Source organism: Alligator mississippiensis, chromosome 12, assembly GCF_030867095.1.
Source record: "Alligator mississippiensis isolate rAllMis1 chromosome 12, rAllMis1, whole genome shotgun sequence".
Taxonomy (NCBI): Eukaryota; Metazoa; Chordata; order Crocodylia; family Alligatoridae; genus Alligator; species Alligator mississippiensis.
The window spans coordinates 25489128-25513512 of NC_081835.1; the positions used below are offsets into that span (position 1 = coordinate 25489128).

Genomic DNA, 24385 nt, shown 5'->3' on the forward strand with positions numbered 1-24385 from the left:
TGGCAATCAAACATTGTGGAGTTAATTAGTGTATGCTTTGCATACCAGAAAAAGAGGCAATAAGCTTCTTATTTAAAATGCTGAGAGAGATGCTGAATGTGCTTTTCTGTGTCAAGTAGATTTACAGTTGTTAATAGGAATCTTGGGTGGGATCAAATGTAGATGCAACAAAGGACTTGAACATCAGGTTGCAGTAAATGTTAATTCAGACATAGTCTCCAGCTTTTATTACAAGAGATTATATATGCTTCTTTTTTTATTGTTATTGTCTAGCTCTTCTAATCTGACTGGTCTGTTATCTAAAGCAGCTGCTGAAAGTTCTTCTTCATATAGGAGTGCATTGCCCAAGCTCACATTTTTTTTGTTGTTTGATGCAGATATTCATGAGACACTAATTCTAGAAAAGGAAATTAATTTGTATATGAAGAGATTTATCAATATAATAAAGAAATGTCTTCTGGACAGGAAGCATATACCATCACACATGATATATAATAAGGTGTGGGGGGGGGTGTACATGCATGTGTGTTTAATGAATGAGTAAATAATTTCTAATAGCACATAAGGTCCTAACTGGCAAACAAAGCTACTCCTATTAAAAATCTATGTAGCAATGCTGCTTAACATACAGCAAAATACTAGCTAGCCTGTTTAATAACAGTGGTTTCTCAGTAATGAAGTGGTTAATGTATATTTCTACAGCATAAGTTATCAAAGACAGGAAAGGTCTTTGGACTGTACTGGTTATACCCAGAGCTGAATTAAATCTCCTACAGAAAGTGGGCAAACAGCAGAGTTAGTAGTAAATAGTGACCTGTTCAAAATATTTAACTGGGAATAAGAATCAAGAAGTTACCTTCAAAGAGCAAACAGAGATGTCTTCAAAGAGCCAGAGGTGTTTGGATTTACCAGTGGCTAGAAACTAAAGATCAAAAATACATGCTGGAGAGAGAGAAGCTAGTTGTTAAAAGATGACTTGGGGGAGGACAGAAATTGTGACCAGCAATTTTTCATTTAAGATATTGTACTAAATCAAATTTAATGTTATAGGGTTGGGAGAAAAGCTGATCAAACAGATAGTAATTAATCAATTGCATTGAGAAGATGATATTTTTGTTTTTCATCTTAAGATCTCCTTTGTTTTGTTCTTTCCAGTTGTCTGATATAGCTCTGCCAGATACTATGCATAGAACAGTGACCCAAGGGTCACCAAGATCCTTTGAAGGGTGATGCAAGGTGTGAGGATATAAGTAGATAAGGGCAGGCTGAAGCTTGTCCCTGTCTGGCCAATCCCCCACCTCAGCTGCCCAGTCCCTCTGCAAGGAAATAAGAAAGGTAAAATTAATTTTTTTAACTGAGTACCACTCTATTCACAAAAGTTTATATAGGGCCAACCAGCTTGAGAACCACTGATATAAAATATGCCAACAAACACTTCCTGAACCCAGAAATTAGTATGATATATACATTACAAAATTTCATAATGAACATGTTCTGACCATCGTGCCTCTTACACTGGTCATAGCCGTCTTGACTAGCCTTGGTTCTATGTATCGGGTACAATACAGTAGGGCTGTGCGAAGCTTTGGTCACCTATTTGATTCAGCCCGATTCAGCATCCACATCTCCAAATTCAAAACAAATCGAGAGACCCTTTAATCTCTCCAAATTGAATCGGAACCCTCTGAATAGGCTCAAAGATTCGATGATTCAGACGTAGACACAGCTTTAAATGTTTTTTTCTACGTACCTCAAGGTACCAGGCTGCTCATGAACGCTGAGATGGCGTGGCAGATGTAGCATCCCACGGGAGTACAGGGGGGGTCCCCAGTGCACTTGGTAGTAGACCTGGAAGTAGACCAGAAGTACTTCCAGTCCACTTGGTCTGCTGGGGAGCGTGTAGAGGACCCCTTCCTCACCCTCCGGCTTGGCAACTGATGCCTTCTGGGTCTGGGGGAGCACCTGGGGTCCCCTTGTGGCGGATCACTGAATCGGAGGGGTGTGGGAGGGAGTCCCCCACGTGCTTGGCGATGGACCCGGAAGTGGCCTGGAAGTACTTCCGGTCCACTTCTGGGTTCACCGCCAAGCACGTGGGGGGTGGGGAACACACACGACACAACCCCATGCTCCTGCTGCATCCGCCCTACCATCGTAGTGTTAACAAGCCATGCCTGGTACCTCAAGGTATGTAGAAAAAACACTTAAAGCTGTGTCTATGGCCAAATCGCTGTTTCTCTGAATCAGCATGGAATCTTCAGATTCGGCTGAATCGAATCGGGGCAGTGGTCTGAGCCAATGAATTGAATCATGGTCCCCAATTTGGGCCAAATCCGAATCGAATGCGACCCATTTCACCCACCCCTAGAGTACAGTGCCCTGCAGATTTCTGAGCTAGCTTGGGTAAAAAAAAAAGCAGCCTTGCCATGTTTATGCATTGATCTGCCCAGTTGGAGTGCTGTATAACGCAACACTGCTGCTGTTTGGTATTCAACCTCCTCCCCACACCCTAGCCCCTGCTTCAGCAGCCCCAGGAACGACTGGCACCAGCTGCGGAGGGAACTGTCAGTGGGTGCTATGAGTTAAGGCTGCCTGAAGCATAGGGTTGTGGGCTGGTGAGCTGTGCCAGGCTCTTCCCGGGGGCACATGCCCCCAGATCTGCGTGCAGGACAACAGCAGGCTGCCGGTGCCAGCTAGGGCCAGCAGTGGCACCAGGCTCTTCCCAGCGCTGCACTTTTCAAACATTCACCTGGACTAAAGCCTTGACCCTGCAGTTAAATCCATGTTTACAGAGCCATCTTGGCTTCATTTAGATTTCCCATGAGGGAGTGGCATCTGCCTGCACAGGGCTCACTTTTGTTTCTTCTTCTCCTTTCCTTTAAAAAAGTTCACTAGTCTGTAACAATTCTGGGCCTGGTTCAGTGTGAGCTCCCTTCAGCAAAGCTGAAGGCAGTCAGGCTTGATAGGAGAACTGTTTTAGTTTGTGATTTGAATAAGTTTTTTCTTGCTATGAGTTAAGGCTGCCTGAAGCATAGGAATGGGCATTTTTTTAGTACAGTGGATTCCTATTTGAAATCTCCAGTTTTATCCTGTGAATCATGTCTACATACCCAACGGTGCTAACATTGAGTGGCATCCTTGAAAGGATCTCAAGGCACCTGGGGGTGCCACAGCACCCTGGTTGAGAAACATAGACTGCTTTAGGGGAATTAAGACATAAGTAAATGTGATCTAAATTCTAGATCCCTTTGAGAGAGATCCCAGAAAGTCCGGGGAGAGATTTTCTTCAGGAAGGATGACAACAATTAGTCCTACCTGAAATAAAATGTATTTTCTAAATCCATAGGTCCACAGTTGTGTATCTGAGATGAATTCACTACTGTTTTCTAGGCAGACAAGGTTCCTTGGGTGAATTTGATATCTTTTATTAGACCAACCCAAATAGTTGGGGAATAGTTATTAAGCAAGCTTTCGGGTTCAAAAACCCTTCGTCAGGCTAAGGAAGTTTCAGCAGTTGGTGCGTGCTCTTCCTGGATGCAATGAGAAGGAAAGAAGCCAGGGGCTGGGCTGGGGAGTCAGTTGCCAGGCAGATTGTAATGTATCAAAAATCCACTGTCTATGTTTAGTCCATGATCTCTAGTATCCAGGAGGTTGATGAAATGGAGCTCATAGGCTCGTCTCTGGGAAATGTTGTGTAAGTTTCCGTTGAGGATCAGGACTGAGAGATTGGAGAGAGAGTGGCCCTCCTGTGAGAAATGTGCCCTCACCGGTAATTGGGTATTTCTGTCTTTGATAGATTTCCGGTGCACGTTCATTCTGGTGCGCAGTTGTTGCTTGGTCTCTCCTACGTATTTTCCATTAGGGCATTTGGTGCATTGGATGAGCTATATTACATTTCTGGTGGTGCAGCTGTAAGATCCTGGGATGCTGATGGCTCTGTTGTGGGGTGTAGTAATAGTGGGGGTGGTGGAGATGTGTTGGCAGGTTTTGCATTTCCTGTCATGGCACGGTCTGGATCCTTTTGGTGTGTTCTGGGCTTGAGGAAGTTTGCTTCTGGTGATGAGGTTGGCGAGGTTCAGTGCTTGTTTAAAGGCTAGGATGGGTGGCTCTGGGAAGATCTTTTTAAGAATAGGGTCTCTGTCTAGTATGGGTTGCAATTTTTTGAGGACTTTCCGTACAGGTTCAAGGGAGGGGTGATACGTCATAACCAGCGGTGTGCGATTTGTGGGTGTTTTTCTTCTGTGCTGCAGCAGTTCTTCACGTGGTATCCAGGTGGCTCTTTCAAACGTGCGACCTATCTCTCTGGACGAGTGTCCTTGTTGGGTGAAAGCCTTTTTAAGATTGGTGAGGTGGCAATCCCGGGTGTTCTCTTCAGTACAGATGTGGTGGTATCTGAGGGCTTGGCTGTATATCACAGCTTTTTTGGTGTGTTTAGGGTGATTGCTGGTTCTGTGCAAATATGTATGCTTGTCTGTGGGTTTCTTGTATACTGTGGTCTGTATTTTATCTTTCTGGATACTGATCTTTGTGTCTAAAAAGGAGATGTTGGTGCTGGAGTATTCTAAAGAAAGTCAGATGGAGGGATGGTGATCGTTAAATTTCTGATGGAATTCAATCAGAGATTGCAGGTTTTCAGTCCAAATGATGAAGATGTCATCGATGTATCTTAAATATAGCAAGGGTTTGATGGTGCAGTTCTTGAGGAAGTCTTCTTCCAGGTGGCTCATAAAAAGGTTGGCATACTGTGGGGCCATTTTAGTGCCCATAGCTGTTCCCATGATCTGGCGGAAGTGTTGATTATTAAAAGTGAAATTGTTGTGTGTGAGGATGAAGTGTATAAGGTCAGTAATATCTTTGGGTCTGTATTCTGAGTTGTAATCTTGTTCCTGTAGATATGTAAGGCAGGCTTGGATGCCATCCTGGTGTGGGATGTTGGTATATAGGCTGGTAACATCCATGGTGGCTAGGAGTGTGTTGCTGGGAAGGTGGTCTATGTTTTTAAGTTTCCGTAGAAAGTCTGTGGTGTCTTGTACAAAACTTGCTCTGTGGGTGACAAGCTGTTTTAGGATTGATTCAACGAAACCTGATATTTCCTCAGTTAGGGTCCCATGGTTGGATATGATAGGTCGGCCAGGGTTCCCTTGTTTGTGGATTTTAGGGAGCATGTAAAAAGTCCCCGGGTTAGGAAGCGGGGGGATCAAGGTCTGTAGTTTTTCTTGTAGTCTTGATGGAAATGATTTGATGGTATTGTTGAGTTTTTTGGTGAAAAGGGGGAGTAGGATCTTCTTGTAGTTCTTTGTAGTAGGTGGTGTCAGAGAGCTGTCTCTTGGCTTCCTTTATGTAATCCTCACGGTTTAGGATGACTATGGCTCCTCCTTTATCTGCTGGTTTTATTACTATTTGGTGGTTAGATCTTAGAGATTCTATGGCCTTTTTCTCTGGTAGAGAGAGGTTGTGGTGGTGGCGTGTGTTGCTGATTATTTCATTGTTCATTCTTTCCCTGAAGCAGTCAATGTAGCGGTCAAGGTTAGGGTTTTGTCCACTGTGAGGTGTCCAATCTGATGTTTTTTGGGGCTTTTTGGCATTGATCCTTTCCTGAATGTTGTCAGAGGATGAGTTGTTGTTGGGAGTGGCTTCAGTTTGGTCGTGGAAATATTCTTTGAGGCGCAGGCATCGGAAGAATTCTTCTAGTTCTCCACATTGAAGTATTTTATCAGAGTATTTTTCTGGACAATAATTTAGGCCTTTAGAAAGGACAGATTTTTCAGTTTTGGTAAGCATGTGTGTGGAGAGATTGATAATATTTGTGGGTTGGTTGCTGCTTTCAGTTTCATCGAGTCTGAGGTTGGAATGTTGTAAGGTGTTGGTGTTGTTCCTCAGATGGTTGTTTTGTGGCTAGGGAGCTTGTTCTTGGAGTAATTTGTTCCATTTCTTCTTTTTATGTAGGATGAATGCTGTAGAAATTTTTTTGTAGTCTCTTTGTATCCACTGTATATTGTCAGGGAACATGCATGGATTTCTGTCTTTTAAGTTGTTGTAGTCTATGGTGATTTCCTTCCTGAGTTGGTCTCTTTTGGAGTAGAGTAGGTGAAGTAGATGATTTCTAATTTTCTCTGAAGTTCTTCTGCATAGTTGTGAAGCATATTTGGAGTAGTGTGTAGTAGTCAGGGGATTGTAGATGTTTAGTCCTCGGGGAATGAAGTTGTGTTTCTTGCAAAGGCTTAGAAAATATATGTCGCTGTTGAGTTTGGCTTCTTTCTTTTTCATGTTGTACAGTTTCCATTTCAGACGGCTGAATTCAATATCTTCCATGTTGCAGGGGTTTAGGTTGTAGCCGTGTTGGTCTAAGGACATAGGCAGACAAGGTTCCTTGGGTGAATTTGATATCTTTTATTAGACCAACCCAAATAGTTGGAGAAAAGTTATTAAGCAAGCTTTCGGGTTCAAAAACCCTTCATCAGGCTAAGGAAGTGTCAGCAGTTGGTGTGTGCTCTTCCTGGATGGAATGAAAAGTAAACAAGCCATGGCTGGGCTGGGGAGTCAGTTGCCAGGCAGATTTCTATGAATTTTATGATGAACTGATGATGTTAGCTACCTAAACCTTGGCTTTCTACTTGGTAGAGTTCCTGTGATAGTTAAGTCTTGCAAACTAAGGATTTGTAAGGGGACAGAGGCAGGAAAGCATAATCTACAAAGCAGCGTGGACATTGTCAGCATTTCCTGCTTTGCACTTGGATAGAATGGCATTGAAGCTATGTGAGGATTGGTTCACCTGCATCGTCACTATCCTTGTCTTGCTCCCCACTTCCACTACCAGTAGGTACAAGCACACCACTTCTTCTGCATGTGAGACCCTCCTCAGTCCTGGTGAGAATGGTGGGAGTTTAGGATTTTCCCCATCATATATATTTGTAATATTAAAAAGTCTTTAATATGGAAGGCAGTAGTTAATGCCTATTTAAGGTTTTCTAGTGCTCCTTAGCAGCCACGGTCATTCATACATCATTTTAGCTGCTGCTTTGCTATTAGATTTTTCAGCTTTAATAAGGAGTGGAGATTGGGGGAACTTTAATCTGCCCTGTTCTAATGTTTGATGGTGGGTTGGGGTTATTGCAGTTGATATTTCTCCTAAGGAGGCTTCTGCAGTTGTTCTCTTTGCTGTCATGCTTTACTGCTTTCTTAGAAATTGCTTTAAAGTGAATATACTGGTTATGGGGGAAAACAAGAAAAAGTAAATGGCTGTGATTACATGCAGATGTCAATACTTACATTAGTTGAATTTTCAAATGTAGATCTTGGCATAGTAATAGAACATAGCAAAACACATGATTAAAGTATCCTTGGATTAATTGTCTTCTACACACTGATGTTTCAGATTATGCAGAAATAAGGAGAGATTTGGCACTTGCAGGAAGTAATGCTGATGTTAAACTGCTTTTGAAAATGAGGTATTTAACCTCAGAGATGCTGATATTTAAGAATGCTTTTTTATTCTTGTTTTAAAAGGCAATTTGTTCTTGGACATTAGTGTTTAATATTTTAATTTTCCCCATTTAACTTTCAGGATTTTTTTCTTCTCTGTCAGGCTGTATTTTAGCTAGCATTGCTTATTTTAAGTTTAAAAAGTAATGTTTTATTTATATCCTTATTTTCTTAATGGTCAGAAGTAAGATAATAAGCTGTATTTTAGAGCCTTATGTTTAAAGTCTAGATCTTAAAAATGTAGACATAATAGTATGTGCGCAAAAACTTTTTTTTATGTTAAGCTTATTTTTTCTAGTCTGAGCATAAAAGATGAATTATTTTACTTTCAAAGGTGTTTTTAAAACAAAGGCATCTTGTGTTTTGACCTTCTAATGGTGAGACATGGAATAAACCCAGTGGAAGAAGGTGGCTGTAAACACAATGCATGAGCGTAGAGGGGAAGATGTCTTCCTTGGTCTTTCAAAGCTTTCAGTTCAGTATTGGTCTAAATACTGGTGGTGGTCAGTATTGGTCTGAATACTCACTTCTGGTGTTAACATTTAAGTTTTATGCTGAACATAATGTAGCTTTGAAGCCCACAATTTCTAAGTGTATGTGGGGAAGGACTTAATTTTATTTTGAAGAAAATTAAAGCTGGAGTTAATGAACAGAAAGAAGGAAGAAATGAGGACAGTTTCCTGTAGCCTGAGTATGTAGAGCATGCATCTGCTTCTACTAAACCATGGAACCTCCTCTTTTGAAACCTTCTCTTTTTTTTTTTTTAAGTGGGCCATTACTGTTTTATATGCAAAGCTGTGTTCTGTGTCCCTTGGAAATAATCCACGATAGTTTCATACATGACATTATATGACATTATTGAGGCTCGATTTACAGGCTAACCTGACCTAGAGCAATGTTCAAGTACGTGCCTACAAATACATCCATTCAGGACAGTGGATTTGGGAAGGGCAGATGACAGGGAAGGGGCTGGAGCTGCGCTGCCACAACAAGGATCAGGACCCCCATGGCTCTTCTGCCATCCATCCCTGGCACGCCAACATCTTACATGTCGAGGTTGTGTGTGTTTTTGGTGCTCTGCCCAAAAACGTTGCCAACCGCTGCTTTAGTAAAACCAACATGTAAAGTCAGTTATTCAGGGAATGTAAAAATCACTATATTTTTTGTTGCTTGATAGCATTTCTGCTGCTGTTATTGCCTAGTAAGAACACACCATATGTATAAACATAATTGAGTGGGAAACTGATGGTTTTAACAAAGCTGATCAGACTTAAAAAATGGAAAATTATTTCATCAGTTTTTAATGGCATTCATTTTATGAGTAAACATGGTGTTAACAGGAGACATGATGGTTTAATGGGATATTGCAAGAGCATTTTGGAAGTCATAGCATATATTTAATTATGGCTGACCTCACATACAAATAAAATTTACTCTGCCTTATTTTAGTCTCAGAGGGGTGTGTGTCCATGTTGCCAATTTACCACCCAACTTAGCACCTCTGATTAGTTTTTGAACAAGAGTTGCCTAGATAATAGCACAAGTGTAGTGAGAATAAGGATTAAAGTATGTTAGCAAAATTGTGTGGGAAGCTTGTGCCAGAATGGGCTTTTCTTAGCCTGTCATTTGAAGAGGATTAAGGAAGAAGTCCACTTCTTCACCCCTCAGCATCTTTGAATATATCAGTTGATTCTATTGGAAAAAGAATGGCTGCAATGATATTGAGAAAATGTCACATCATGTTGAAGCAGGTACTTCTGAGTACTTTTTAATTTATAAGTATACATTGTAGGATTCCAACGTGCTGATAAGAATGGTAGATACTGGGAAGTAAATTCATCAATATAATGTGTAAAAGTTTAGTTGTGTGAATGGACAGATGGTCATCTCTGACAGTGATTCGAGGTATGCAAACCACAGTCTTAGTACATTTATGTGACTATTTCTGGGTCATTGAATGATTTTTCTCACTTAGTATTTCAAAATAAAAACTCTTCTGCAACCTTAATTAGCTTGCAGGTCTGCTTTTGAAGTGAATATGAATACAATTTGACCCTTTACTTGTGATATAAGGTAAAGTGTATGAATCTGCATTTGGATGCAGATTTTTTTCTCTCCCTTTGTATTTGTGCAATGATAAGCTTCCTAAAGGTTTAGGGGCTTTTTTAGGGGCTTAGGGGCCATAATACTCATTAGAAGAATCTCCTTTGCACATGTTTGGCATTAATATCATGAAGATGCTGTATTTTACAGATGTGACCAGGATAAATTCTGGTTGGTGTCTATATTTTTACACCCACATGCATACTCTTTATACTCTGTACATGCTGTAAGCACCCACCTACGCATTAAGGCCCCAATTTAAAATGGCTTACAGTGCTGTGTGTAATTTAAATAGCTTCCAGGCTTTGTGAAAATGGTTGCAGATTAAACATCTCTCAGATATTCATGGAGCTTCCTCTGCAGGATTCCAAGTAGTACGCCTTTCCTTTGTTATGAGTTAATTTCAAAACAATTATGTTTGAAAGCAATTATTTTTACATAAAACAAAAAGACAACTTACTATAAACAAAATGGTAATAAAACACTAATTGGAGCATCTTTCCCAGCAAGGAACATAGGCAAAACTGGAGTTTAGGAATTTTACTTGTCTTTCAATAATGCTATTCAGATGGCATTGGACAGCTCACGGGCCCACTTCTTTCAACAGGGAGAATAATTAAGCCCAACATGAAGTTTGGATGTGCATCAAATGTCATTAATGTCCATCTCAAATGATACAAATATTTACAACCTTCAGTTCACATTAAAGCCTTGATTTCTGTTATCAAATTTCTTACTTACATGAAGACTGGATCGAGATGTAACTAGCTATGTTCAAGTCCTGCCATGTTGTACAGTATACCAGGAGCACCTTTTGTCTTCAAGCGGGGTCTCAGTTTTCAAACTCAAGCACCCTCATGGCTCTCTGCATACCATGCTTGGGGATGTCTGTATTGAGTAATTAAGCAAAGGAAGTGGGCAAACCTGAGCACTAACTGGAACTACACAGAGAAAACTAATTAAACTCCACAGTAGTTTTGCTGAAGTTCCAATGTAAAAATGGGCACAACCGATTACAAAACCCCTTTGGATCCACCTCTGGTTATGTCCACTGGGCACAAAGGATTCATGTGTTACACTTGGAAACAAGGTTGCTAAAAATTCTTGATATTTCATTGCAGATGTGACGAGTATGTCACACAGCTGGATGAAATGCAACGCCAGCTTGCAGCAGCTGAAGATGAGAAGAAGACTCTGAACTCTTTGCTTCGTATGGCTATCCAGCAAAAATTGGCATTGACCCAGCGCCTGGAGCATCTAGAGCTTGACCATGAGCAGTCCAAAAGGGTGCGCACAAAATCTACTTCCAAAGCCAAGACCAGTAACCCTAGTGTAAGTCATATCCGGTCCTGTGGAGACAGGTCTGAGGGGTCTGTCCTTAACAACCAAGTGTTTTGCAGTGAGAAGTATAAGATATATTGTGACTAGAAGGCATGTAGAAAATCATATTATGCATCTAATTTTTATGCTGTAATTATCAGCGTAAATCCCCACTATCTAATGTCGCAGTGAGTTGACTTGTACTAGTATGTTATTAAACCATATAATACAAATTGTATTATGGTGGTCTTAACTGTAACTAATCTGTACGTATGGGGATGCTATTAACAAGTTAATAGTGGAAAGGAGTTTGCTGTTTCCACAATTAACATGTATGGTCTTGCTGTTTATGGGTAAGTGTTAAAAGTGTATACCTGATATATTATATCTGGTGTTACTAACTGTAGTTCATATAGCACAAACGTGATGCTTTCCCCAGGGTTACAGCATACTTCAACTAATGCTTTCACAGACAAAAGCAACCTAAAACCACCTTCTCAACATGGTTTAAGAAGTGGTGAAATGCAAAACTTAAAATTAGATGTGTAACATGAAAATGCAGAACATTTCACAACCAGAACCAAAATTAGATTTGCCTGCTGTAGCAGTTGTCAGAAATGTACTGCCATATCACCACTGACCAAAGTCCTAAAGCTCTTAAAAGCTATAACAATTCTGGAGAAACCTGGAAGGGACACATTGTTAAACTTCGGTTTTTTTCCTCCGCTTCCATGAGTTAGCCTAAAGAAACTTGCACATTTCTATTCTATTTAAAATATGCAATATTACCCCATCTGGAATAAAACTGAAAAATTCAAAATTAGTATTCCTCACTGATAGAGAGTCTCACTTTAAGAAGTTATGCTGTGGAAAAGTATCATGTACTGAAAGGATCTCCTATGGTTACCTGTTGCTTCTTGCAGCATAACGCTTTAGAAAGAAGCTGTTTTTACATGTTGCTATATCCATACAACATATCTGTATAGAATTAATGTGACTGTTCTAGTATTGTTGAGTCACAACAGTTCTTCTCAGCTCTCAGTATTAATAGGATGGTGTTTCAGAGCTCTGACTTTTTCTTTTAAACAAAAAGATGCATTCCTTATGCAAGCACACATTTCGCAGGGCTCTACATTATAGGCACAGGAAATTTAACTGGATCATCTTGCTAATAAATATTTATGAAGTAGGTTAGCATATGCATCAGTCTTTGTAAAAGAAAAAAAAACTTTGTCTATTGGACTCTTAAGGGGCCTTTTTAGCCACTTAATTTCAATGTATTTGATAACATGAAAGTGTACTTTATAATTGGTGCCTATATATGTGATAAAGATACCAGATTGAAAAATGTTGCTTTTAAAATTGTGGAAAAATTATTGAGCACAATAAGGCACATTAAAAAGAAAAAAATAGAGTTTTAAAAGTGCCTAGCCTCAAATTTATTTTAATGTAAAGCCCTGTTCATTTTGTACTTTTTCAAATAATTTTGTATGCATATAGTATTACTGATAGTAATGCAACAATGCACAATGTCTGCTTAGAGTAAAAATGTTTCCTCAAGCCATTCTAATATCCTTGTGTTAGTACTGCCTCATCTCACTACCATTTCTTATAGATGGTCAGCAGCTTGCTTCCTGTGTATCGCCGCTCTGCCTATAAGTAGTCAGGAGATATCACAATATTAATGTAAGGTAATAAGTAGCACAGCCTGCTTTCCCATCAAAGGGTAACCAGAGATTTTTAAAAAATTGGTTAAAATCTAAAAAAAAAATAAAAAATGGGATTTTGACAAAATCTGGTTAAATCAGAGCAATCAATCTAGTTATAAAATGGAAAAATGTTTGAATATGGCACAGTGAAAATTGATGTTAGAATCCCATTGCTGATCTGTCTTTTAAAAAAATGCAGCCAGATGAGTTAAAATTAATCTGTTGTCTAAATACCAACATGTCAGAGGGTTTAAAAAGAAAAGAGTAATAGTGGTCATAAGAGCCACCCCTGTGCATCAATTATTATTTCCTTTTTAAGGCAACACTGTATTCTCCTGAATTCAAGCTTTAATAGTGCTATGTAGCAAGCTTGATTATTTTTACAAGCTAAACACCCTTTGACAATTTTCAGCTCTGCTTTTTTCCTTTTTGTTGCACAATCCTCCAAAAGGCCTTTATTCTCATTCTTGCATTGTGGGTAATTTAAAGAATGCCTTATAAAAGTAGGCATTTAGACTACTAACTGATATTGCTCTATTAGAAGCAGCTATCCATTTGCTTCCACTTTGGTAGGAAGCTGTTAATACAATTTGTACTGCTTCCCTATCTCTAATGGCAGTATTGTCACAAGATGCTAATGGCAAAAATGTAGATTTAAGAAATGAAATGCATTGATAGGTTTTCAAGTTAACTGAAACTCTATAGGAACATTTCATTGTTAAAGACAGTGACTATTACTATCAACATTGGCCCATATTGTCAGGTGAAAATACAAACAGTTTTGCTGTAAACACAATGGGCTCAGTAATCATTTCCATTTTTATTTATTTTTGTGTATCTTAAGACACAAAGTACAAGAACCTTACTGCTGTTTAAGCTTGTCACGTGTATGGTTTGGCTTGGATTAAAACATAGTATAAAGAGAAGTGAGCAATGATACATACAGGTTCCTGCTGTTCATATGTTCAGATATCTTTATTTAAAATTATCGGGGCTCATAGCTTTTTTTTTAAACACTCTCTTGAAATTTACCTATGCTGTAAGTCTTTTATTTTACTTTCAATGGCTTGGGATTTAGCATGGGAAACTTACTAAGCCATCACCTACCTCTGCAAGCAGGCTCTTCTTTTGAATGACTACTGTTCTCTGCATTGGCCTGCATGATATACTGACCTGCATGTCTTTGGAGAACCTAAAGCTTCATTGATAATGTCTCTCGCATACTCACTGCTATTATCTTGTGCTTGAACAGCATAAGCTTTATTCAGTACTTGTAAGACGCCTTCTTCCTGCAAAGCTGTTGCTTCCGGGCAGTACTCATTTAAAGTATTGTTTCATAAGCTTGGAAAGCACACATGGGCTAAACTGGCTGCCTTTTCCTTAGGAAGTGAACAGATACCCCTCAACTGACTAACCTGCTATGGAGCTCTTGCAGCACGCTCTGTATAAAGTTGTCATTTCTTTTATTGATAAGTAAGTACTGTTTTTTTCTTCTAATGTTGTTTTATTTTCCATTTTTCAGCTGTAGAGTAGTTCCTGGAGAAGGCCTTTCCAACAGTGCAACAGCATTTCTTAGCCTGTCTGGTTATGGTTAAAAGTGATAGCCCGTTGCACAAAGAATGGAAACCATTGACCCGTTCCTATTTTTTTTAACACCTTTAACACCTTTTTCCAATATTACTACCTGCAATGTTCCTTTTGTCTCAAGTAATAAAACAAACAAGCTTTACCTATAAGTGCTGCTGCAGAAAGAAAAACTTACAAGTGCTGAAGAAACCTACTTCAAATGTAATGATCACCATATTAGTTTATGCTCCACTAGAAATGTTCAGATGGGGGAAATTTCTTCTTTTGTTGCAGATATTCAGTTTTGTTTTTTTTTTTATCTGATTGTTAAACCTGTGCACTTTTGATATTTTGATATTTTACTTTAGCTTCTTTCATTTCTTATGTTAGAAGAATTTATATAAATGCTGTGGTTTGTGCTCATAGTCTCTTTCCAATTTGGGTTTGTGCTTGTTGATTTCTACATCAGCATGTGGCAGAGATTTGTACTATTTTGTTTTGGTCTAGACTGTGTTTAGAAAAGAGTTTCAACACAAACAGGGAGCTCTGCTAAACTATGTATGTGCTGTGCTTCAGCAGCTTTTTAATTATAAAATGTTAAGCTTTATGTGTTTAAATTACTGATTTTTTTTTTTTAACTGCCATGTTCATTAAGAAATCCAGGGTATTCAAATTCTGGGGTTTTTTTCATATTGTATTATTATTCTTAGGAATAGTTCAATGTAACAAGAAGAAAACTTGACTTTGCTCTGGTTAAAACAGTAATAGGCACTTGAAAAATGTTAAATGAGTAGTATTACCTATAAATTCCAGAGTTTCTGGGTTTTAGGAAGTTGAAATATTATTGATTAACAGAATTTTATACAACTGTACCAGTTAAATTCCAAATTGGAATTGTTTTGTTACTTTTTCATTTTATTGTGCCAAATTTATGGTACATTTAGAAAAGAAAAAATTCTAAAGTTGTCACTGATAGGTATTCTATTTCAGCGCCTTTTTGTCATTAATTATTGCCGGTAGTGCCTTTAATAATTTTAAGGGAGAATTGTAGAATAGCTTAGACTATACAAGAAGAAATGAACAGCTGTTTTGGAACCTAGTAAAGATATGGAGCAATAAGTGCAAAGTGAACTCCCCTTTCGCACATTTTTAATGGGTAGTCTTAATATAGAGATTATATATACAAGAAATTGTAAACAATTCTGTTAGTCAGTGATATTTCACCATGCAGATCCATGCAAATTCAGGGGCACAGAAAACAAAAACTAAAAAACAAACCCGAATACACTTTGGGAACTAAATGGACTTGTATCGAACAAATGAGCAAGGTGTATTAACACACCTGTGGTTGCAGTACAGAGGATGTATTGGGAATATTCATGTTCTCTTAGCTTTGGATGGTGGTGGATGCAGTTAACCATAGTATTGTTTGCAAATGTGAAAGACGAGACATTAATACTTTCTCTTGCATGTTGTATCTAATCATTGTAATTTCAGGAAACAGAAACTGAAAAGTGCATCAACAAGCTGTACCTCTTCGGTGCCGTTCGTTGAGGCAAGTGTGAATGATTAAATTGGTACTTCGGGGGGGAGCTTCCCACCTCTCAAAATAAGTACAAATTGTAATAAGTGTCAGTGGGGAAAAGATTTCTGTTTGCTGGAAGAAGCATTATTATTCCTAGATGTGGGTACATATATTTTCATCTTCTGTTACAGTATTGATTCATAAGAAATATTGTTACATTAAAATTACTACATTTGTATGTGGGTATTTATTTGAAATGATGTCAAAGTACTGTATTATGTTTTATGTGCATTACCTTTTAGTGGTGGATTGGTCTCCATTTAATGTCATATGCATGTACTCTTGCCAAGTAACCTTTACACGGATCTGAAAAAGCGAATGTCGTTACTTAAAAGACAAATGTGGAAACTGATTCTTAAAGTATAACTATGTGTTAATTTGATAACTTTAGGAGGCATAGAGGGCAAAATGTTACTTCCAAATTAATACAAAACGTGTGTGTAATGTAGGAAAGCAATCTGCCTGCATAAAGGTAGTCACATTGGCAGTTTCAATAAAGGAAAAAAGGACATGTGTTTTCTGTCTTTTTCAATGTTCATTTTATTTATTTTTATTTACTTTTAATTTATTGAAGTAATCCATTGGTCATTATTTGGCCTTCTACTAAATGTGTTTGCTTTTGTCTTTTCGTCTGAGTGGAACTAAAAAAGATTTTGTACGTATCAACTGTATAGTTTAGATAGTAACAGTTACTTGTATGATTAATGTTAATATCTGATGGTCTCTCCAGAACTTGGAACTTCTCAATGCAGATAACTTAAAACCAACTTAAAGTATATTTAAGGTCATTTATGAGTTAGAGGAGAACTAAGCAGATCAAATGTACCACGACTGTTTTAGGGTCGAGGAGACTGTGTGTTGAATTTGATCTCTAGGAATATTTAAACCGTGTAGTACATGGAATAAGCATGTGTGGGTTTTTTAATCTTTGTAGGGTTTTTTTAAGGTATTATAGTCCCTCCATGCCTTCCCAAAGTGGGTTTGGCCTATACAGTGATCCCCAGATATTTTTGTGGGTTCCTTCTTTTTTTTAAATTTGATACACTGCTTTGTAACCTTATGGCTCTATGGGGAATAAAAAATAAGGCTTGGAAATTAATATCTTAGTAAACATTTATTAGACAGACTCTCAAGCTGTTATTTTGCTATTTTTACAGTACATCATTTCCTAATTAAACTTATTAATCATATGAAGAGTCTGTTCCTATTCTGTGTGTGTTTGCACATTAATTTCTGCTCTCCTTCCTCCAAACAGACCAGTTGTACAGGGACAACTCCAGTTACATTTAAGAAAATTTTTTTGCATGAACAGCTACTAGAGGATTAGGCTGAGAAGGTTTCAGACACAAATTCTGAATGTTTATATAATAGATCAAGACACTTCATGAACACTAGCTAAACCAAAATTGTTTAGCATTTCCCAGTACAACCCAGAGGTACGTGTATCCAGTTTGAGAAAGTGTCTTAAAACATCTCTACTTGTAGTTTATGAACCTAGTATTTGGTTACATTAGAATAACTTAATTCACATAGTAACTAACTTATGGTAGATCCTGGACAATGTCAGTCTAGCTAGTGTTCATGAAGTGTCTTGGTCTACTAGTTAAACACTCAGAATTTGTCTGAAAGGCTCCTTGGCCTAATCCTGTAGTTGTTGTTCATACAAAACTTTTGTTAAATTTAATTGGAGTTTTCCCTGCAGGACTGGTCTGTTGTGGGGCAGGGAGGGGTGAGAAATACATGTGCAAATAAACATGCCCAGAATAGGAACAGACTCATCATATGATAAAACAGTTTAATTAGGAAATGATGTACTGTAAAAAATCAAAATAATAGCTTGAAAGTCTGTCCAATAAATGTTTGCTAAAATATGAATGTCCAAGCCCTTCTCTACGGTGTGAAAATTTAATCTCTCCGGAGTGTTACACAGTGAATTTTGAGATTTAGTAAAGCGTTGAAACTGCTCTCCAGCACACTTGGCTGTCTCTGAGCTCTAGTATGAGCTGAATACTCTGGAGAGTGGGGTAGGGTGCACAGTGAAGCCAAAGAGTGGGGAGGGGTCTGGCAAAAAAAAAGATGTATGATCACTTTACATACAGGCCAGTTCTATTTAAGGAAGGCATCAAGCTAGAAGCAGTAGGTATTAGCATTCAGATGTTTGAAGAGCTGAAGAGTGCAAGCTGCTATCAGCTAATGTATACAATGTTATTTTTTCCAATTACACATAATAAATAACAAAAAAAATCTGTAGAAGTTAGTCACAAAGACTTCATTCTCCTGCTCTTGTTTCTCTGCAAGGTCTCTTCAGCTTGTCAGTACCAGGCCATGCTTCTGCTGACACAAGATGCTAGGGAGGTGCACCTTTTCTTTCAGAGGGACATCACGCGACCACTCCTAAACTCTGCTAGACCTGAGTCTTAGAACTTGAATATACATGGTCCACCCATACCTCATTGGTTTGCTTATAATGTTGGAGCATAGGGCTTTTAACTTAGCAAGGATTAATTTTGTTAATTAGCTAAGTAATTGTAAAATACGGAGGTCAGATTTATATTTTCCTTTTGAAATCAGTAGTAAAACTCCCACTTAGTTCCTGAACTGGCTTCAGCAGTAGCTGGAATTGGCTCCAGCCAATTTCACTTTTGATACATTATCATAAAATGGAGCATGATTGGAAGTTGGTCCATACATACCTGCATCAGTTATACTAAAATCCATGCATTTAACTGTATAGTTATAAAAGTGAAACTTGGGTATGGATATTCTTCAATTGATTGAGACTTACCTTAGGTGACTGCTTACTGCTTGAAATATTTTATCCATTTAGCTTACATCAGCAACAAATTGTTAAAGGTAGGTTCCAAACAATTGAATAATATCCACACATGTTTTTCACCAGTTTAACTAATTAGATTTAAAAGTGACATATGTGGTTAAATGGGTACAAATTTTGTGTTTAGTCAAGGCCTGTAAATATTGAGACTGTGCCAAATCAAGCGTGGATTCATTGATTTGAAGGGATTGAAGCATGAGGGCCCAAAATGACCTGTCCTTTCGCTTTTTATAGGATTTATTCTATTTGAAGCCAGGGTACCTTAAAGACTAACTAAGTTAGATTCTTAAAGTGTGTATGTGTGTCATGAGCTTTCATGAGTTGGAGCTCACTTCATTAGATGCTATAAGAGGATGTACACGGAGCAGTATATAATATTGAGTGCATGATCTGAATACAAAGATAGAAAGGGGGAAAAGAAGAGGAGGAGATGACAGTTCTGGGAGAGGTCCCCCCCTTTTACTTTTCTGTTCAAAGTTCTCTTTACATGTTATATACCGGGGTGGGCAGAATACGGACTTGGGGGCTGGATCCAGCCTGTCAGGCCATTCTATCTGGCCTGTGGGGCCCTTTAAAAAAATTGGGAAATTAATATTTATTTGATCCTAGCTGCCTGTCAAAGATGACAGGAGACAAGGGCAATAAGGCCTGCCCCCCCACTTCCCCCAACCAAGAAACCCCTGGCTATCAGAGGCTTCTGGCCTGGGACCATGGGGCTGTTCCTGCTTCCTTGCGCCAGAGAGGGAAATGTGGCCCTCAACACCTTGCCAAAACTCGGTAAGCAGCCCTTCACCTGAAATAACTGCCCTCCCATTATATACTAACCTGTGCACGTCCTTTCGCATTCTGTTCTGTTTGGTCACAGATCCTTTAAACTTCTATTTAAAAATGCTTTAAAATGTTTGCTACTGAAAAGTGTAGCAGGTGGCCATTTGAGTCCTGAGCACTTTTGATGCATGCTGCAATATTCACTTAAAGTATAAGACATATATTTTTATAAGAAAATGGATGTGTAGTTTCAAGTTTAAAAGAGAATTAGGCACCTTAGATAAAAGTGGTTTAATTCGGTCAAACTCCACTTGTGATCTTTCTAAGATACCAGTATAAGGTAGCTCTCAAGACCCATTTCTAGAAATATGTAAAGAATAATGCCTCCCTACCTGTACTTGTGGTCAGAACCTTTTACTACATTAAGATTGAAAAGAACCCTAAAAATTAGTAATTTAATTTAAAATAATGGGAGTCCAGAAGAGTTCCTGTTCTGAAATCTTGCCTATATCATTATTCTTGAAATGGTATAGTGTCTCATGCAAGGAACTTACTTCTGACTAGAAGTATTTTGTGTTTTGGCAGTCTCGTGTGGTTCCTACATGCTTTACCAATGGATAGATTTTGGCACAAAGTCTTGGGCCATGTGGGAAGTCTCTGAAAGAGTTGGAACTAGAATTCAGCTGTCTCTTGTCTTGAGTACTTGCCTGTGCTTAGAGTGCTCCTTTCAGTAAGAAAGTTGACGAGTGAGATCATTTTGGTGGGTATCAAACAACATCCTTTCCTGTGAGGTCCAGTTTGTATATTAGAGACCTGCCAAGAACATCTGAAGAAGCTTTCCATAATTGTCTGGGTTGTGGTTTCTCTGGATTTTCAAACATTTCCTTTTTCTTCTAGCAGCTCATGTTTCAAGTCACAGGTTTCTCAGTTCCTCTTATACTGCTGCTTGTTCCTAAACACTGGGCATTACTTCTTCACCACATTGCTTTTCTCTGTCTTCCAAAAGTTAGAAGTGGTCTTATGAATGAAATATTCTCTAATGTTTGTCTCCTTGCTTGGAGACAGAGGGGACTGAAGGGAGGGGAAATGAACTAGATTACATTTGGAATATCTTAAGCGCACATCCCTTATTTTACTGTTTTAGTATGCTAGTATCCTTAGTGAAAGTTTTCACAGATGGTGCATGGGATTTGTAGAGCCAGTTTCCTGTTACATAGCCACATAATTATAATCAAGATATAAAGTCTGTCATCATCCGTGTCAAAAGCTGAATTTTTATTTTCCCTGAAAAAATTTGAGTTTAAACATTATGTTCAGTTTATGCAGTGTATTTAGTTTATAAGTGGAGAAAATATTCTGGAATGATTCATCTAATTTCTGGCAAAGAAAATGTTTCTAATTAGGATAGCTTGCACTGCAATTCTGACCTGTGAGGAGCTTCAGAATTAGGTAAACAAGCTACTTCTATTAATTGCTAGTACATTAATAATGGTATTTTATAGTATGGTGTATACAGAGCCCAAAGGCATAACTGCAGACTGTTTGATCCAGTAGCCTTCTGTTATCTCCATATTAACGGTGAGTCTTTATTAAAACAAATATGAAAATGCTGGAAGCTCTAGGTTTAGTACCTCTCATTTTAAAAACAAACCTCAAAGCTGTTGTATAAGGTGTAGGATGAATAAGCCAGATTGGACTACCAGCTCTGAAACATTGGCAGCAGTCTTTAAAGCATGATCTTACACTAGCCAAGATAACAGCTTGGAGTTATGCCTTATTGGACTAGAGAATATAATTCCCTAGGTTTTGCTGTGTTTAGACTTATTTAATATCAGTTGTATGATTACTGGGAAATTTCACTATCTGATAGATGGCTCGTCATTTATTGAAATGATTTCCATCTCTTCCATAGATGTGAGATTACTAGAAGTGCCTATCTCTAGTCTGTACAGGCACACCAACACTGTGAGAGGGAGAATTATTTTATGGTCCCCAGTACAAATACTTGAGTTGAAGGCTCAGTTTTATTTTCTTAGCAGAGCAGGTAAGAGCTCACTGACAGCAAAGAGGAAGTAATGTAGTTGGACAGCGCTGCTTTTGTGAGTTGGCCTTCATCCTGACCAGAAGGGATAGAGGAAGGACTAGGTGATCCATTTTCTTTGGCCATTCAGTGCTAACACTTCCCCCAAATATGGAAACAATAGTGGAATACTTTTTGCTGTGCAACTACTCTTCTATTAATAGCTGGAATTAGCTTCTTTCAGCCATTCAGTAGTAGCAATTTCTGGTTTCTGTTGACATTACCTTATTAACCAGATAGAACTTAAATGAGTTTCACTTAAAGACATGATGGATATCAGCAATCAGGTGCAGACAGCAGTGTACCTCACACTGTATAATTTATTGGCTGATGTGGGCAGACTGGCAGGCCTATTTCCGTGACATCTCCAGTTACTGTGGGGGATACAGAAGTAACAACAAAGATTGGTGGTGCACTTTTGAACTAAAGCACCTTTGTGTTTTATTTCAAAAGCATGCCCCCACCCTTTTATCAGCGCTGCAGCATGTTTTGCCGTTTATACGAATGCGTGTGCGGCACAAGCATGTGTACAATGTCCAATATTTTTTCCCTCTTCTATCTTCTTCAATATATCCCAGTTATAAGCTTGGATCTCTGTTTTGTTTCTTGTTCTTGTTTCTTGTTCTTTGGGGTTTTTTCCTTTCTTTTTTCTTTCATTGGAGGATTTATAGGGAGGCACAAATGTTTGTTAGGTGCATTGTCAAGCCTCATTTGAAGGGATTAGGGTTGTAGTAATAAAATTTCTTGTAAGAGTTGCAGTATAATAGGAATGATTCAGTAAACGGCAAAAACATAGATGAATGATAACAAAGACTCAGTAAAAGCAACCAAAACTACTCTGTCTTCATGTTGTTCAGTGTCCTAGATCTTCAGTTGTTCACAGCCTGGTTTCTGTCCTGGTATAGTGGAGAAGATCCTTGAAAGCAGGAGCAAAGGAAGCTGTGAGCACCCTTTCCCCCCACTCCCTTTAACTTTCACATCTTTATTCAGGGTTGCCAGGGTCATGAACCTCCTTTTCTACATGATTTTAATATTTTCTTTTCCACTAAAAAGTTTCTCTTGAGATGCAGGGATATGACGGCCATCTGTTCTTCCCCGTGGAGCTCAGAGCCCCCCAGGGCTCTTAAGAATCCTGTATGAACTACTGTGCAGAAAATGGTGGCAATGCACTTTTGAACTAAAACACCTTCAATTTGCTAGGCCCTAGCAAATATTTCTCCCTCAGCCTCCACCTTGTGCTACAAATGCCACCATTACTACTCCTACTCCGGCTGCTAGAGCTAGAGGTCACAGGGATTGCATCCAATGGGGAGTTCCTTCAAGGATGCAACAATGTCAACAAATTGCAACAAGAGCTCCACTTCCACAATAGTCCTACTGATGGTAGACAAACTGATGCAGTCTTGTGGGGAAGGGAAATGGTACTCAACTCCTGACTTCAGGAAGGAGGGAGGTGGAAACAAGGATGCTGAGAATAGCCCATATATAAGAATGAAGGAAAATGGGGTCTGAGTCTGAGCCTGGTAAGGAGAATGTGGGAGGGAAGAAGTGGGTTAGGGAGGAGGAGACTGTACAAACATGGAAGAGGCAGTGGGGAAAAAAATGGACTTAATTGAGCATCTTTTGCGGGTGCTGTGGGAAGGGACTGTTTTGGTGGAAATCTGATGGACATGCTAAAACAGCATCTGGGACTCTCTGGCATGCTGATGAAGAGTGCGTGTTCCTCCACCTTCAGGGATGGGATAGCTCCTGGGCAGCCATAACAGATTCTAGGAAAAAAACCCAGAGTATAGTAGGAGAGAGAATTGAGCAAGCCAAGAGAATATCTGAATGGGGGAAGAGAAATGTGGTTCTGAGGGAGCTCCTTCTCCAATATAGTTTGAGAATGAGTCACTGTCCAAAAGGTTAGATCATGTATTGAACTCCATCTAACTTCTTTACACTTACTAGGATCTGTCCTTTGCCAACCACATGCATCACAGCTGGCAGTAACAAAATAAATCTGTGGAGGCTTACATCTTATGCTATTTCAAGAATGCCAATTCCACATTCTGTCTCTGGACTAGCACTTTAATATGGTTCCATAAAATTTTTCACAGGGGCCTCTGAGAAGGAATCTAGCTGCATCCGGACATACAGTACAGGTATCTTATGGTTTGTTTGTCCATTTAATGTGTTTCTACAATATTCTTCCACAATACTCAGAGGGGGGTTTTTTTATTATTATTTTTTAAATGAGGGTATATGGTAGGAGAGTTCTAGGTCTGGTCTGCTTTCAGATTCAGTCTCCCAGATGGCAAACAGTTTTGAAGTTTTTTTCTGTCAGATTATAAGGGACAGTGCTTCTCTAATTCCTGTTTGTCAGGCTTTGATTGGAAGTTGGGAAATATATTCCATTAGCTGGAATACAGTGTGGCTTCCTACCAGGGTTGCCAACACAGAAAAAAAAATTATATTTTACAAACAATATACAGACTGTTACCAGACAATCAAACTTTTTTTACTGACATTTGTTTTACATAATGTAAATATCTCTTCTGCCAAGCCCTGGACAAGGGCTGGTTTCAAATTTAGGGACTGAACACCACCCATAGTTTAAAAAACAAAAAAAAAGTGTCAGTAAAATGTTTACGGATTTGTAAAAAAAGAAAAATTAAAAAATGCTTGGGTTTGCAACCCAGCTGGCCTGCAGCTATGGTTTTACACTTTTGCTGCCCTCTCCTACTTACTCACACACCCTGATGCTTCTGCTGTTCCCTTCTTCCCCACTGGCTCCATGGCTACCCTTCCATTCCAGACCCCCAAAGAAGGACTACTGCCTCCCTACTTGGGGAGGTGGGTTTCAGTGGCTTCTGTGGGCTACACAGCCCTAAAAGAATGCTGCATCCGGATGCTGTACTTCTGCTCAGACATCAGGTAATGCTGCTGTGCTCTGCCTGTCC

At 38.9% G+C, this 24385-nt stretch overlaps 1 protein-coding gene across 9 annotated transcripts in view; it reads left to right on the forward strand.

Moving 5' to 3' along the window:
• The window catches only part of BICD2 (BICD cargo adaptor 2), a 162595-nt gene that overhangs the window by 133346 nt on the left and 4864 nt on the right, over positions 1-24385 (forward strand). Inside the window, exons 7-9 of one of the 9 annotated variants that reach the window (XM_019495419.2) lie at positions 10704-10914; positions 12518-12593; positions 14134-16277. In XM_019495419.2, the coding sequence (XP_019350964.1) occupies positions 10704-10914; positions 12518-12565 (259 nt within the window). In that variant the 3' untranslated portion in view covers positions 12566-12593; positions 14134-16277. Of the gene's footprint in view, positions 1-10703; positions 16278-24385 lie in introns of those variants that run through there. The other 8 variants (XM_019495420.2, XM_019495422.2, XM_014596577.3 and 5 more) reach the window with 8 other exon arrangements.